General features: G+C 37.1%; 1 protein-coding gene across 1 annotated transcript; it reads left to right on the top strand.

Annotated features, from left to right (window-relative positions):
* The first annotated feature begins 7,549 nt into the window (after positions 1–7,549).
* LOC127092153 (cyanate hydratase) lies at positions 7,550–10,298 on the top strand. The gene is made up of 4 exons (XM_051030970.1): positions 7,550–8,009; positions 8,131–8,202; positions 9,687–9,795; positions 9,941–10,298. Exons 1-4 carry the CDS (start codon positions 7,741–7,743, stop codon positions 9,986–9,988), a joined length of 498 nt encoding a protein of 165 aa, XP_050886927.1. The 5' UTR covers positions 7,550–7,740; the 3' UTR covers positions 9,989–10,298.
* The last annotated feature ends 4,827 nt before the right edge of the window (positions 10,299–15,125 follow it).

Genomic DNA, 15,125 nt, shown 5'->3' with positions numbered 1-15,125 from the left:
TGTTTGAGTATTCTTTGACTTGATGATTTTAATTGACTTGCTTCCCTTAGTCCAAATGACTTGAAATTTGGTGTGTAGGTCATGTTGTGAATGCTGTTTGACCATGAATTTTTTGGGGATTTATTGAAATGTTTGTGAGTTGATTTGAATTGGATCTTTCTGTTTGGTCCTATGAGGTTCTAAATTGCATGCTTTGTACTCTTTGCCTCATGAAATGATAATGGTTGATGATATGAATGTGAGACCACTTGGATTTGATTCTTATTTGATTGATCTTGATTTTTGATAAGTTTCATGTTCTGTTTTGGTTTATTGATCTCATTTTGACCCTAGGCTTTGTACTAGTGGTTAGTGCTTAATGTTTGAGCTTTGTTTCAGGTCAAAGAGCACAATTGCTTATGCTTGATGATGTGAACTCAATTGGAGTTGGTTTATTGCTTGTTTATGACTAACATTGAGTTTGTTTTGTAGGCTTTGAGACTTGCACTTATGCCTTGTGGCTTGCACCTTTATGCATTGATGCTTGTTATCTGTTTGTGCTGTGGACTTGTAATTTTCTGTTTGACTTTTGTTTGTCTGGTATACTGATTATGTTGGATTGATTTCAGGTACCTTAGTTGCTATAGTTCCCTTGAGAACTTGCTTTTGCTTTGCTTAAGAGCTTGAGCATTGAGGTATAATGATCTCTTCTCCATGTAGTCTGGAAGACCTGGCCTGTTACTTGGCCAGGCACCTGTCTGAAGTCCTCCTTAAGAGGCAATGCTTGTGCTTGTTTATCTTTGTCCCCAAGCAGGAAAAGACCTTTGATAAGGCAATTGGCAGATACAAGAGATGTGCAATCCATCTCCTGCTATTCTGTTGAGTCGTCCCTTTGCTCACACAACTGGTGTTGATGCATTGTGGACATTAACCCAAGATCCTTGTACAGTTGTACAGTTGAGTCTGTCACAAGTGTAGAAGGGTTCCCACTTTCTGGACCCACACTTCATTGGTTGAAGCTCTCCCAGGCCAGGGATACGAGTTGTGAAGTCTCATCTTCACTCACCTTTCATCAGCTTCACCTTAACTCTCAATGTTAAGGTTAAGAGCTAACATCACCTGATACAGTTGGCTTGTGTTTCACAGCCTAACCCTTGTGTGAGCCCACTTTGTGTGTATATAGTGTGTGCTATTTGTGTGATTGTTTTGCTCTGCCTGTGCTGAATAGGATAGCTTGCTCCCTGTGCAAGTTAGCTAGAAACCTTGACTTAGGGATGATTTGCATGATAACATCTAGGCTCGAGTCGTAGTCTCCCTAGTTGTGTCTCCCTTTGTTATCTGGTTAGGCTAGTCCTTTGTCCCTGCGTAGGGGAACTACGTCGCCCTAATCCTCATACCAGATGAGGTACGTAGGCAGGAGATGAGCTGATCTCTCCGGGCGCCCGTTTTTGTTTTGTCTTTGTGTGTGTTAGGAGATGGATGTAAGCCCAGCGATTGGCATTCCGTATCCTCTTGTTGTGTGCTTGGAGTCCGGTATAAGTCCATCAAGTGGCATCTGGTTTCCAATGTGGGTGTGTTTTGGTTCGGAATCTGATGTAAGTCCAGCGATTGACATTCGGATTCCACGTCTGCCTGTGTCTGTTTTGTTTGCGTGCGTTAGCCGAGCTACGAGTGCTCTGATTCTTCTTAGTCCGAGAAGATACGTATGCATAGGATGCGACATCCTAGCGAACACGTTTCCCCCTGTCCGAACTACGTCGACTCTGATGTCTATGCCTGATAGACTACGTAGGCCCAGGATGCGATATCCTGCCGAGTTAGTTTCTTTTGTTTTCTTGTGTCTCTTTTAGCCAGTGTGTGTTTGTGAGCAGTTTTTAGCAACCATATTCCTTCCTTTTGTGCGTGGATCCCGTCGAGTACGACGGATGCGTAGGGGTGCTAATACCTTCCCTTCGCATAACCGACTCCCGATCCCATTTCTCTTTGGTCGCGAGACCATGTCTTTTCCAGGTTTACTTCGAGCGTTTCCTTTCCCTCTTTTGGGATAAATAACGCACGGTGGCGGCTCTGTTGTTCTTGTTTCCCGCCGGTTTTTCGCGTAATGCGACAATGATCACCTTTGTTTTTTATGATGCTTATGGTTCATCTTTTCACTGCTAAAATTACAATTTTGTAAATCTAAAAGAAACATCAGCAACAAACTTGTTTATTAAAGACAAACATAAATTTATTGGTACAAAGGGGAACCAAGTATTATAGCTAATACTCTAGATTGACTTGAGAGATTGACTTGTTAGACGTACAAGGGAATCGCATAAATTAATACAAAGTCATAAAACTCCAAATTAAGATGTCATTGGAGTGGAAAAAGTCTTGCACATCTTGCATGGGGTTGTTGAAGTCTTGGTTCTGTTTGGTCCACTCTGCCCTTGTCTGATTGATATTAATGCTCGAGAGAAGCGGTTTTTCTTTAGACACATTCCTTGAAACAACAATAACTACACTAGAACATGCAAACAGATTAGAAAAAAATAGGATTAAACAGAGTTTTTAGTCTTTCTTTCTTCTTTCAATCCCTTTCTCAGGTCTTTGTCCTACTGCTCCTAAATGTGACATGCTACAAAACAAAAATAATTAATTGAAATAAATTGAAATTTAAAATTTTCAAATGAAATAAAAACTTATCTGATGGATTGCCTCTGATTAAGCGCTTCTTTAAGGTCCTAAGCTTGACATTTTGATTTTTGTGTTAGGGCGACATATATGAAATAAAAAACACATCATCCTTCTTCTTTCTTTTGTTTGGTAGGAATTCCATTACTTTCAGAAATTTAAGATTTTTCTTCCATATTCTCTTTAGCTTGATAGTATCCAACAAGGCATAAATCTCATCCAATATTTCACCTATTTCTCTTTTTTATCAACATTGTTGCTAGGTGTAAGACTATTCTTTTGTTGAAGATCTTGTAGTTGGACATCTACGTCTAAACGAATTATTGCATTTGGAGTTTCATCCAAAACTATATAATCTTCATATTGCATTCTTGTTCTTTTTCCACATATAATTTTCACCTCCGCTTCTTCTATTCTTGTTTCTATTTCTTTATCAGATGGTGTGCACTTTTCTTCTTCTTTCTCTTTTTTAATTCCTCCTTCATCGACGACCTCACATTCTTGTTTGAATTCTTTTTCAATTTCCTTATCTCTGGGTCTACCTAAAATTTTCCCATTGAACTCCCCACGAGAGCTCAGTTTTAATGTTAATGGGCTAGATACTAGACTAATTTGCATAATTAAGTTCTCGAAGGATGCCTCTATGTCCCTTTGCAAGGTTTCTTTTTGCCTGTTGATTTTCTGGAAATTTATTTGAGTAATCTTTATGAACTGAGTCAAGGTTTCTTCAACTCCTCCTTCATCGAATATCTCACATTCTTGTTTGACTTCTCTTTCAAATTTTGCATCTCTAGGACTATCTAATATATTTTCGTAGAAATCTCCACTAGATCTCAGTTTTAATGTTAATTGTCTGAATATTTGATCAAGTTGCATCTCTAAATTCTCGAAGGATGTTTCTATGTTACGTCGCATGGTTTCTTGATGCCTGTTGTTTTCTCAAAATTGAGTTAAGTTATCTTTACAAACTAGGTTAAAGTTTCTTCAAGTTGAGATGATGAATCCTTCTCCCATGAATGACCAGTGTAAGACGATGACTCTGAATAATTTCTCGTATTTTGTTGAATTAGAGTTTTTGTTGCAAGTTCCTTTTAATAACCTTCAAACTTTTCCAAGGTAGCATAGATGTCCTCTTGCATGTCTGTCTTGACCTCACATACAAAACAAAAAGAAGAATACCTTAGTAGCACTGCACTAGATAAAAAAAGTTAAACAAAAATAAACTAAAAAGAGAAAGAATAGGAAATAAAATTTAATAAGAAACAAAAATAACTAATTACAAAAAAAATATTTACAATTGAAAAAAAAAATTAAACGTTGCACAAGCGTCGTCTTGTTAAAATTATCAACATTCCCCGACAAAGGTGCCAAAAACTTGATGACTTCTTGGCAAGTGTACCGATAATGTCGCAGTAATAAAAAAGATTGAATCCACATGGACTACTATTTAACAAGACAATGTTATGTAATGCGTGAAAAATAGTAAATTGTGGGGGTTTTTAGGTTTTAAATGCAAAAAGAAGATAAAGTGTTCTCACAGTAATGGGAAAACGGTCAGGTTGTGTAGATAATACCCTATTTCTCTATTATTGATGTTCGATGCATTACATGAATGATATCGTCACTATAATCCCACAACAAATTAACAAAACCACTATACCCAATCTCTTGATGTATAACTCATTAATCTATACTCGAATATTTCTATCCCTAGTCCACCAGCGTAAGCAAGATTAGGCAATACAATACAATGTTAATTCCTAAGCCACTGCTTGGAGTTTTCTATCTCCAGCCCACCAACGTAATCACAAAAATTTCCCTAGGTCCAACACGTGGACTAATGGTCAGTATTCTCTATGTGCCTAAAATCAGATTAAAAAAATATCTCACATAAAAAAAGCATTAAGAATAATGTGTAATTGAATAGAATTATAGATCAAATTATTCATGCAATAACATAACAAACATATGTCCCCAAAATATCAAAATAGATTCATCAAACACAACCTAACCTAAAGAGAATTAGCTACTCATAATGCAAATTACAATACCAAAATCAAATAAGAAGGTTGCATAAATAATCTCTTGAATAATTAGCCTCCAATTACTTCAAATTCTCTCCTAATATAACTTCTAGTGCTGCATACCCTTCCTTCACGTGTACAAATTCAGACTCTTGAAAAAGTACCAAACTTCCCCTTTTAAAGCATTCAAAATGCGTTAGAAAATCACAGAAAACAGCCCCATAGCGCGTGTGATTTTTCCATCGTGCACATGATTTTTGAACATGCTTCATCGTGCATACGATACTTTTCATCACACATACGATACTTTTCACCGCACACGCAATTATTCCAGAAGCTAGATATTCCTTTTAGCTTCATTTTACAAAAAAAAGTTGGTCTCAAAACGAGTTACGAAACTCCATATATGATCAATTTACTAGACAGACGTGAAGATGTAAATTGTGCTGTAAAATGCTCGTTTCTTCATAATTTCTTCCCAATTTCTTGGCTTTGATCTATTTCTTCAACTTCTTCACTTTATTCATATTTCTTCATATTTATCTCATCTTTAACTTGATATTCCATCAAATTCATCGCAAATACTTGTAGAAATCATGTAATGACAAACTGTCATCAGACCACTTATTGCCCCCTCGGCTTTCTTTATAGCATGACAAGCTTTCCTCTTAGTAATGCTCATTGGGGCCGTCCTCCCTACAAATAAAAAAAAACATTATGTAAGGTAAACTGTTTAACTACAACGGTTAAACAAACATCAAACTTACGCAAATAATTGTCAATCTTTTTCTCCCGACCGTTACTCTCGTTATACTCCACCATTTCCCTATAGCCCATAATATGAAACTCCACCAAAATCCTGACAACCTCCCTCTCGGTTTCGCTCAAGTAGTCACGGCTAAAGTCATTTATGGCCACTGGGTCGTCCATCCAATTTAGAGGAAATCAATTTACGTCTTCCTCCTCAAACATTATCATGGAATGGTTTTCTCGCCCCCGCACTCTCACAAACCTATATTTTCAGTTTTTGTAGTAGTTTGAGTGAGGAGTGAAAAGAAACCTTCCATGCAGGGTGCCTAGGGTAACCCATCCTCCCTTAATCTTCGTCTTAGTACAATAAAATGAAAATAAGATGCCTACTGTAGGGGTAACTTCTACGTGAATACAAATGTTTTCAAATGCATTGATAAAGGCCCATCCGTTGGCAGATATTTAAGAGAGGGTAACGTTAATGATCTTAAGAACCTTATATTCAAACACTGTGAAAGGAATTAGCACTACCTAAGTCATATATGACAAGGAAATGCATGTAAAGGAACTGGACTTTTGAGTCAACATGGGATGCCATGTCAACCCTCTCCTTCTCAAAATAGGATTCTAATACGACACCTTCTTCATCACGTGAGTCAAGCATGTTTATGTTCTTGTGAAAGGAACTCATTTTTTCCTCAGTTGTATGCATTGTCTCAAAAGCTTTGACTCCTAAGCTTTTTGAAGAACTGTTTGTCTTGGGAAATAATAAGGTAAAACGAGATCACTATAACTACTAGAATCAGAACTATTATCGTAACTTCCAAATATTCCTAATTCTACAAGTTTATAGTCGACTGTCTCATATAAGCACCTCACATTTTCCACATAATGTCTCCACAATTCCCAAGTGAGTAGAAAGTTCTATGACATTGTTATTTTCGTCTAACTCTCTAATAATCAACATCCACAAAAAAGAGAAGATAAATGAAAAGTTCAATACCTAAGTGTGGTTTAGTGATGATGGTGAGTTGGTGACGGTAGAACCAAACTTGGAGAAGAAAAGTCGAATTAGTTTCTCAAAGGAATGTAGAACGTGTGAGAAGAGAAATCAAGATCTGCACATTTATAAGACCAGATGCCTAGGTCAAGTATGCATCATTATGAAGTAGTAGAGTTTCACCTATTAGTGGGTGGCATAACATTTATAACCTAGGTTTAACTAATTAATATTAGTCAGCGACTCACAATACTCGCGCCTTCCCATGACAAAGTCATCATAACACATCATTAAATGTCTTACGTGTTTCCCACACTTGAGACACTCACCCTCTAAGCCTAGTTTAAGGGACTCGCCCCTGAGTAATGCTTGAGGGACTCGTCTTCTAAGCATCACTTAAGGGACTTGCCCTAATCACATTTGAGGAGCTTGTCCCATGCACACTTGAGGGACTCGTCCCACAGTAACGCTTGAGAGACTCACCCTTTGAGGGACCTGTTTCCTTGATTCTAGCCCAAAAAGAGATTGTCTTCTACCTTGTTTAAATCACTTTGCCCCTACTAAGCCTCATGCTTAAGGGGTTGTGGTATGTGATAACTTTAATTGGGCATTGAAAGAGAGCGATCTCCAAAAGTGTCATAAAGAGCCACATGACAAATCAGGCGTGCATGACATGGCGAGTCATGGGTTGTCTGATATGATCCATCACACTTAGGATGTGGGTTGCTCAATCCAAACTCATATCCATTAAGTGGTAATCGCGTCAATACGTGTCAGACCATATATTCTTGAAGGAGTGATTATTGTCATTTCTCCAAGGAAGAAATTGTTCTTCCTATTCTTACGGAGGAACAAGTCTTCTAATTCTCACACCATAGCCAAACAGTCGGATGAAATCGATTCTTCACACATAACTTGACTCATAAATCGTAGTTATAAATATCTCAATCCCTACGATTTAGAGATCATTCACTATTTAAACATTCAGTGTACTATTCCATTTCTCGCGCTAGTAGGGTATAGCTTCTTAAAAATCAAGGTGAGTGGAATTCACTTTACTTAACAAAGTAAGAGACATGGCATGATTCCATAAGACCTTGATTGATAAAATAGTGGTTAAGATTATGATGAATGTGGCTGCTAGTCATCAATCTTGCTTGTTTCTTGCGTCGGCTAAACAAATTACTAGATTTCTTTTCTTTTTTAGGATATCCACCCACTTAATAATAGAGTACGTGACATGATACCATACGACAAGAACTCGTCTCATATAAATTCACCACTTCATCTGATCTGATAGTATCAAACATCAAAATGGAACAGAACAAAGCAAGCATTGTGTCACAACTTCAACATTTGAAGCAGCAAAGTGGTAAGTCTTATACTCAGTTAGCAGATGAAACAGGACTCACCAATGTCTATGTTGCTCAGCTTCTCAGAAGACAAGCGCAGCTCAAACCTGAAACTGCCCCTAAACTCCAGGCAGCACTGCCCGACCTGCCCAAACAGCTTGTCGATGAGATGATGAAACCTCCTTTGAGGTCTTATGACCCTAATATCATCCAAGACCCCACTATTTACCGGTACTCTTCACGACCCCAATTACCAATTAAGATTTGTTATGAAAACTAATAAAATCCCTAAAATTGAAAACTAGGGTTAGGGTTAATGTTTTGTGGGTTTTGCTCATCTTGTGTTTCTTAGGTTGAATGAAGCTGTTATGCATTTTGGTGAGAGCATCAAAGAAATTATCAACGAGGAGTATGGCGATGGGATGTAAGTTTTCGTTTATACAAACATCATTTTCTCGAACATGTGATAATCAATTACTATATATGGTTTGGTGCTTGATATGCTATTTCTTGAATTTCAAGCTTGGAGTTGTTATTATTATATGGAAGTATGTTATTGCAAAATGGACCGGAATAGAATAATATGGAATGAGGTTCTATTTTTTAGATTAATTAAAATTGGATGGAGCGGAGGAGAATGGAGTGATATGAATTTCATTTCATCAATTAGCATCATATTTCTTCCCCTCTGATTTTGGCGGAATGAAAAATTTGTCTTGCTCTACCCTAAAATATCTAAACAATAGAATGAAATTTTCATTTCGTTCTATACCGCTCCGTTCCATTCTGCTCCGTTCATTTAATGATATACAAACATAGCCTAACTGGAGAAATACTTGGTGAGCAAGTTCTGCTTGTGCAGAATAAAAAGTCTCTTCAATGAGATTCATGTGTAAATCATATATCTGCAGATTTCTTGAGGTGATTCACATGACATGAATTTGAAAATGAAACCTGATGCCTGGGAAGTAGAGGTTGATGAATGATGATCTAGGTCCGATTTAGAGTCTTAGACCTATCTAAGACCGGTGAATGTAACTAAATATAAAATATTTCGGTGGTTGAAGAGTAAAGGTGAATTAGATTAGCCTATTTGGATTGACTTATTTGAATTTATTTACTAGTATAAAGACTATTGAGATTGTTTGGGAGAGCATATGGGAACAACTTATGGCATGACATGCCTATATCAGCTTATTTACATAAGCTCTTGAGGATAGTTTATGAAAAGCGCTTATAACTTATATAAAGCAGTTTGATTTTATGTTATCTTTTGTTATAGATATGCATTTATATGAAAAGTGCTTGTACTATAAGTACTTAATTAATAGTTTACCTAAATAGAGCCTAAATGTGAGTATGAATTAGATAAATACTTGCCCTGCATGATTAGTGCTTAAGATGTGCTAAAAAAGGCCTTGATTCATCATCTTAGTATTAATTATTAAGCGAGTTCAGAAAATGTTCCCACATATATGATAACCATGAACATACAGAGAGATCATTATATATCTTGGCTTATTTCTATTTTTAATTTCATATACAAACAGAAGTTTTTTTTCTTCTCTCTGCTAAATTTATGACAGAGTGACATGATTCATCAATCATACTGTTGTTTCACTCCATCGAAAATTCCAAATATTGTGGCTATGTGAAAAAATTGGAAGTAGTTCAAGGCTTAAAGCCTTCTTATTTCAAATAAATAGGTTATTTTATGCATATCAAATGAGCATATCATACTTCTAATAAACCGCATAATCATTGTAATTTTAGAAGATTTCTGAGATTGATCTTACAGGTGATAAAATAGGACATGCTTAATAAATGGCATGAATGTGTTTTTCTATAAATATTAACTTCCAAGATTTTCTTTCCTGTTATTTATGTATTTGTTTATTTTATGTTTAGCATGTCGGCGATAGATTTTTTCTGCTCGGTTGACAAAATTAAAGGAGTTGATGGGAAGGAACGTGTGGTATTGACATTCGACGGGAAATATTTGCCACATACAGAGCAGGTCAGTTGCATCTTAAATTCTTACAAATATTTTTTGTCGCCGTTATCTTCTTTCCAACCAATTCTAGGATGATCGTCATTCTTGTTACTGAAAATTAGTCACCAGAATTTGACATAACATGTCAAAAAATTTCTTCTGTGAACAGAAAACAGAGCATATGGTTTCAAGAACAAGGCCACTGGAGAAACAGTGAGTATCTTCTTGCCTAGAACAACACCAAAATCTTCATGCACAAGATGTATTTGATTCATGCACAAGATGTATTTGATCACTGCTACTTTGGTATTGCCTACATATATAAAAATAAAACAATAAGGTTTAAATAATTAGAAGTTGCCATACATTATTAACTGTTTATGGCGCAGCTTGTATTGTGCTTGGTTTGGTTTTTATTTTGGTTACATTGGATTAGCATGTTAAACCAACGTAATAATAGTTTATGTATGCATATTTATTTTGTCCCATTTAATAAAAAAATGTGCAATCGTTTATATTTGTGGAAATTTTAAGCAAGGATTGTTTTTCTTCCTAAAATGCTATTCTTGTTGGAACAATTATTGATATTGCATTAATATTTAATGTTAATACCTTCACGGTGAATGAGAAATTTGAATAAAATTTCCTTTCAAAATAGACAATCAAAATTTCTACTGTATTGTAAATTTTCGGTGTATCAGAAATTTTGAAATTTCTGAGAAGTTGAAAATGATTTCGGAAATTCCAAATTTACCTTTTTATACTGGAAATTTAAACTCAGTGAAATTTTTGGTAATTATATTTGTTTGAAATTTTAAACACTTAAAATTTTGCCGACAATTTAGGATGACTGTGATTGCACCGACAATTTTTGTGGGTCAAGAGTAAATGCAAAGTTGTATAAATAGAGGGGTTGTGGGTCAAGAGTAAATGCAAAATTGTATAAATAGAGGGGTTACCTGTTGTTTGATAAAAACATCTCAAAAAATATTTCTTCCTCAATTTTTGATTAAGGTAGAAGTTTACTTCAACGAAGTTTCACCTCTCGTAGAGTTTCGGCTTTCGGATGACACCATATCTCTCGCTGCCTTGACGTCTAAGTTGAATGATTTATTGTCTCATTGAAAATAGAAAGGTGGGAAAGATTGAGTTTCGTGAAGATTGAATTGATACTAACGGGAGAGTGAAATACAACCTTATTGAGTTGAAGAACGATGAAGATGTGAAAGATATGTAAAGACCACTTTAGGTTAACAAATGGGTTAATCGAGTTAGATGCTAAAACTTCAAGGTCCATATACGACATAATTAAGATGATGAAACATCCATAATCATCTGGTAGTGTCTAGGTTTTCTTATTTATGATCATTTTTTAAGTTATGTGTAAGTTAAGTAATCCATTGTCAAATGTTAGTTTATGTTGATGTTGGATCAATGGGAGATCTAAAATATTATTTAATAAAAAATTCTGATAAAGATGTCGGAGTAATATACAAATAATACATAATATACAAAAGATGTCTAAATAGGCCCACCACAGGCTATGTGTGCAACCCGAGATAATCCAGTATAAACCTTGTCATTTGAGTTTGCCAAACCCATGAGGTTATCCATAATAATCGTAATCATTTGGAGGTGTTACTGGTCATCGACATCAGTTGTGGGAGGCGGCAGTGACACGCAATCGACAAGTACCCGAACATCAGAAGACCCAACATCATCTGTATGCTCAACAAGTGAGATGATGTGAAAGTGTGATACAGTGAGGTAACTCTCTAAGTAACCATCCTCACACTACGAGGGATGTTAAATCCTAACTGCTTGATCTCTAATGACATGACCAGAACTGACGAAGATACTCTGAAACCACCGATAAATGTCAGTAGATGGTATATCCAAAACTGATTGTGGGATGTTTTGAACATAATCATATTGCTGCAGACACCTCTTAGGCAAGTGTCTATCAACCATGGTCTCTCATCGCATATAACCTGAATATAATGAAGACTCATTGAACTCTCTGTGGACTCTATGATCAGTGTATGATGTCTAGATGACATCATCTACAGTCAGGGCATTGAGCCTCCTCTTGTACTCAGTAACACCATTGGGATGTGACTGTATGCCCCTCCATCTCCTCGCCCGTGGGGACCCCACTAAGAAATATTGCACCCTCATGTCACAGATGATGGGGAAATACGAATATCTAACACAGATGTCAAAACATAAACACAACAAATAATAATTAAGAAATGTTATTCGTAACATTTAAATAATAAATCAACAACAATTAATATTTTCAAGTATACCTGTAATCAACTCAAATAAACAACGAGTTGTCTAGTCTCAAATATTATCGCCACTCCAAATGTTGTATATAAAACGGTCAACACAACACACCTCAAGCCCAACTGGTAACGTCGAGGCTACTGAATAGGCACACGTATCGGGCGTCAATATAAACACATGACTTGTCTGCAAAGATAGTACATGCTACTAGATATAACATGTACACCCTAGCAGCAACCACATAACTCTGAGTCGCAACAAGCTTGTCGTACCTTTCCTAAAGCCAAGACATTCAAAGGTGAGCACCTCGATTGATGGAAAACTCCTTCTGAACAACCTCCTCAGGAACTCCCAAATCTCGTGCAACAATCATACATGCAAGCGACGGGCTAAGAACAAGAGTCGTCCATAATCTGCCACCGGATGGAGAGATGGAACAATGAGGAGATATCATCCAGAGTGATAGTCATCTCCCCAATCGGAAGATGAAATGAAGATGTCTCTTTGTTGCATCTCTCAATAAAAGAAGTAAGTAGTGGAGTGTGTAGCATGGTGAGGGAGCAGTGGGCAAAATCAAGGAGCTCGAAGTCACGTACAATCTGTCTCACCTCCTCAGACAACGGAATCTTCGGGAAGTCCTTCAGCTTCGACTTGTGCGATGTCACCTTCAGTGGGATACGGTCATGTAACAAACAAATTAAAAAAAATAGCAATTAGCTTCCATGGCACAATAATAAACAAATTAAAGTTAAACATAAAAGATATATACCTCTCCCTGCCATAGTCGATATGTCACATGGCCAACATACTCTATAAGCATCGATAAGTTAATTGGTCCTCCAGAGAATCCTCCATCAGTGTGCACAGAGAACTCGGTAGAAGGAGTTGTAACCTTTGCGTTAACAATAACAGATGCTCATCTGCAACAACAGTATCTGGCTGGACCACCTCATTGATCGGTCACCATTTCCATTGAATTCCCGCCGTTAATCCGACGTATTTTCATCACTCTGGTAAGATTTATGTTTGTTTTTAGTTGCATTTGAGTCAAGTATCAAGTTTTGTTGGTTTGGTATTACATTACATTCGATTACGAGTTTAAGTCAAAAAGACCTCGTTTATGCTTCGTTTGGGTAGTGTCATTGTTCCAGGTTCAAAAGCAAGAATGGTGAAGTTCGGGACACTCTGAAGGACGAAAATATGACAGAACAGCAGGTCAACACGGCCACCCGTGTGCCACCACACGGCCGTGTTGTTGGTCAAGCAGAGAAAAAGACGAAGCAGAAAACAGGGATCAACACGGGCACCCGTGTGTACACACACGGCCGTGTTGATTAAAACAGTGCATCTACACGGGCACCCGTGTGTAGGGACACGGCCCGTGTTGTTGCTACTGTAACAAATGCTGAAATTAATTAATGCAGGAGAAAAAACACGGGCGCCCGTGTGTACACACACGGCCGTGTTGATTGCACGCAGCCTGGAAAACCTAATTTTGCATTGTGAACCGATTCTTCTCATTAAGGGCAGTATGGACCTTTTGCTTGGAGAGGAGGCATCTGAAACTATAAGAAGGCTTGGAAGAGAAAGAAAAAAGGACTTTTTGATAGACGAACGAAAGCATTACAGTGGAGAAGATAGCGAATACAACGGATTCGAAGACGGCGAGATTCAACGGTAGCCACCATTGAAGATCAAATTCTCCTAATTCTTTGTAATGTCTAATCTTTACTTTATGAATTCTTTAAGTACTATGAGAGGCTAAACCCCCTGATGCTAGGGGGTGGTCCTGATGTTATCGTATGTTATGAATGTGAACCAATGATTCCTTGATTACTATGTTATGTCTTTCAATTTAATTGTGTGATGTTATTATGCTTTTGTATCGGACAAATACAAATTAATCTATGAATTCCAATTACAGGACTGTGATTGGTAGGGTTTTCACACAATTGGGTTTATGAATGCATCATCTAGGACTAGTAACTTTCATAAATTACCGTAAACCTTGATATATTGTATGATTAAAACCAATGATTAATTGAATGGACATTTGAGTAAGAATTGGTAGTTTAATAGTTTCTCACTTAAGGACTTAAGTAAGAACATTCTGAGGTTAGGTGATTGAATGTATCATAGGCATTAAGGAAATCGGGATAAATTCATAACGGGCTAACTCAACCACTTACCCTAGCATCTTTTATCTTAATCAGTTATTTTTACTATCTTCGTGTCACTATTCGCAATTCCAAAACAAACCAACCATTATCTTTTTGTTTGAATAGAATCGAATTGAAATAAGTAATTCCTACGCAATCCTCGAGATCGATACTGGGAAATAAACTCCCTATTACTACATCGGTGAAAATAGTACACTTGCTATTTTTCCGATCAAGTTTTTGGCGCCGTTGCCGGGGATTGCCAAACTACATATTTTAATTTTCATTCTATCGAAATTTTGTTGCTCGCCAACCAAAATTTTATCTGTGACAATTTTGTTATTCAATTTTAGTCTTTGTCTAACTTGTTTATGCGAGGTAAGTCCTCAGCTGATTTTCATTTTGACGCAGAACCAGAGAGAACATTGCGGGCAAAGCTCAGAGAAGCTAGAAGAAAGAAACTGGCAAACTCTGACAGCGAAGAACCGGACACACCGAGAACACCAGCTTCTGTTCACTCCGAAAAATCTGAGTCAAACACAGATTCCCATCCAGACACTGTTAATATGGCTGCAGACCCACCTCCACCAGAAAGACTTTTAGGTGACTATGGCAGACAGAATAATCCAGCAGTGCGGTTGACCATTGTGAATCAACCTGTTAATGTTGCTCACTTCCAGTTGCACCCGTCTACTATCCGCCAGTTAGAAAGCAAACCTTTTGCAGGAAAGATCAATGAGGATGCAAACAAGCATCTGCAGAGGTTTCTGACTATGACTACATCATTGAAAATTGATGGGCATTCTGAGGAAGCAAAGAGATTGGTCATGTTTCCATTCACGTTATCTGAGGACGCTGAGGAATGGTTTTATTCCCTACCTGCAGGAAGCATTACTACATGGCAAC

Source organism: Lathyrus oleraceus, chromosome 6 (assembly GCF_024323335.1).
Source record: "Lathyrus oleraceus cultivar Zhongwan6 chromosome 6, CAAS_Psat_ZW6_1.0, whole genome shotgun sequence".
NCBI classification, from domain to species: domain Eukaryota; kingdom Viridiplantae; phylum Streptophyta; class Magnoliopsida; order Fabales; family Fabaceae; genus Lathyrus; species Lathyrus oleraceus.
Note: the sequence above shows the minus strand (reverse complement) of the source record. Positions and strands in the feature narration are given on the sequence as shown.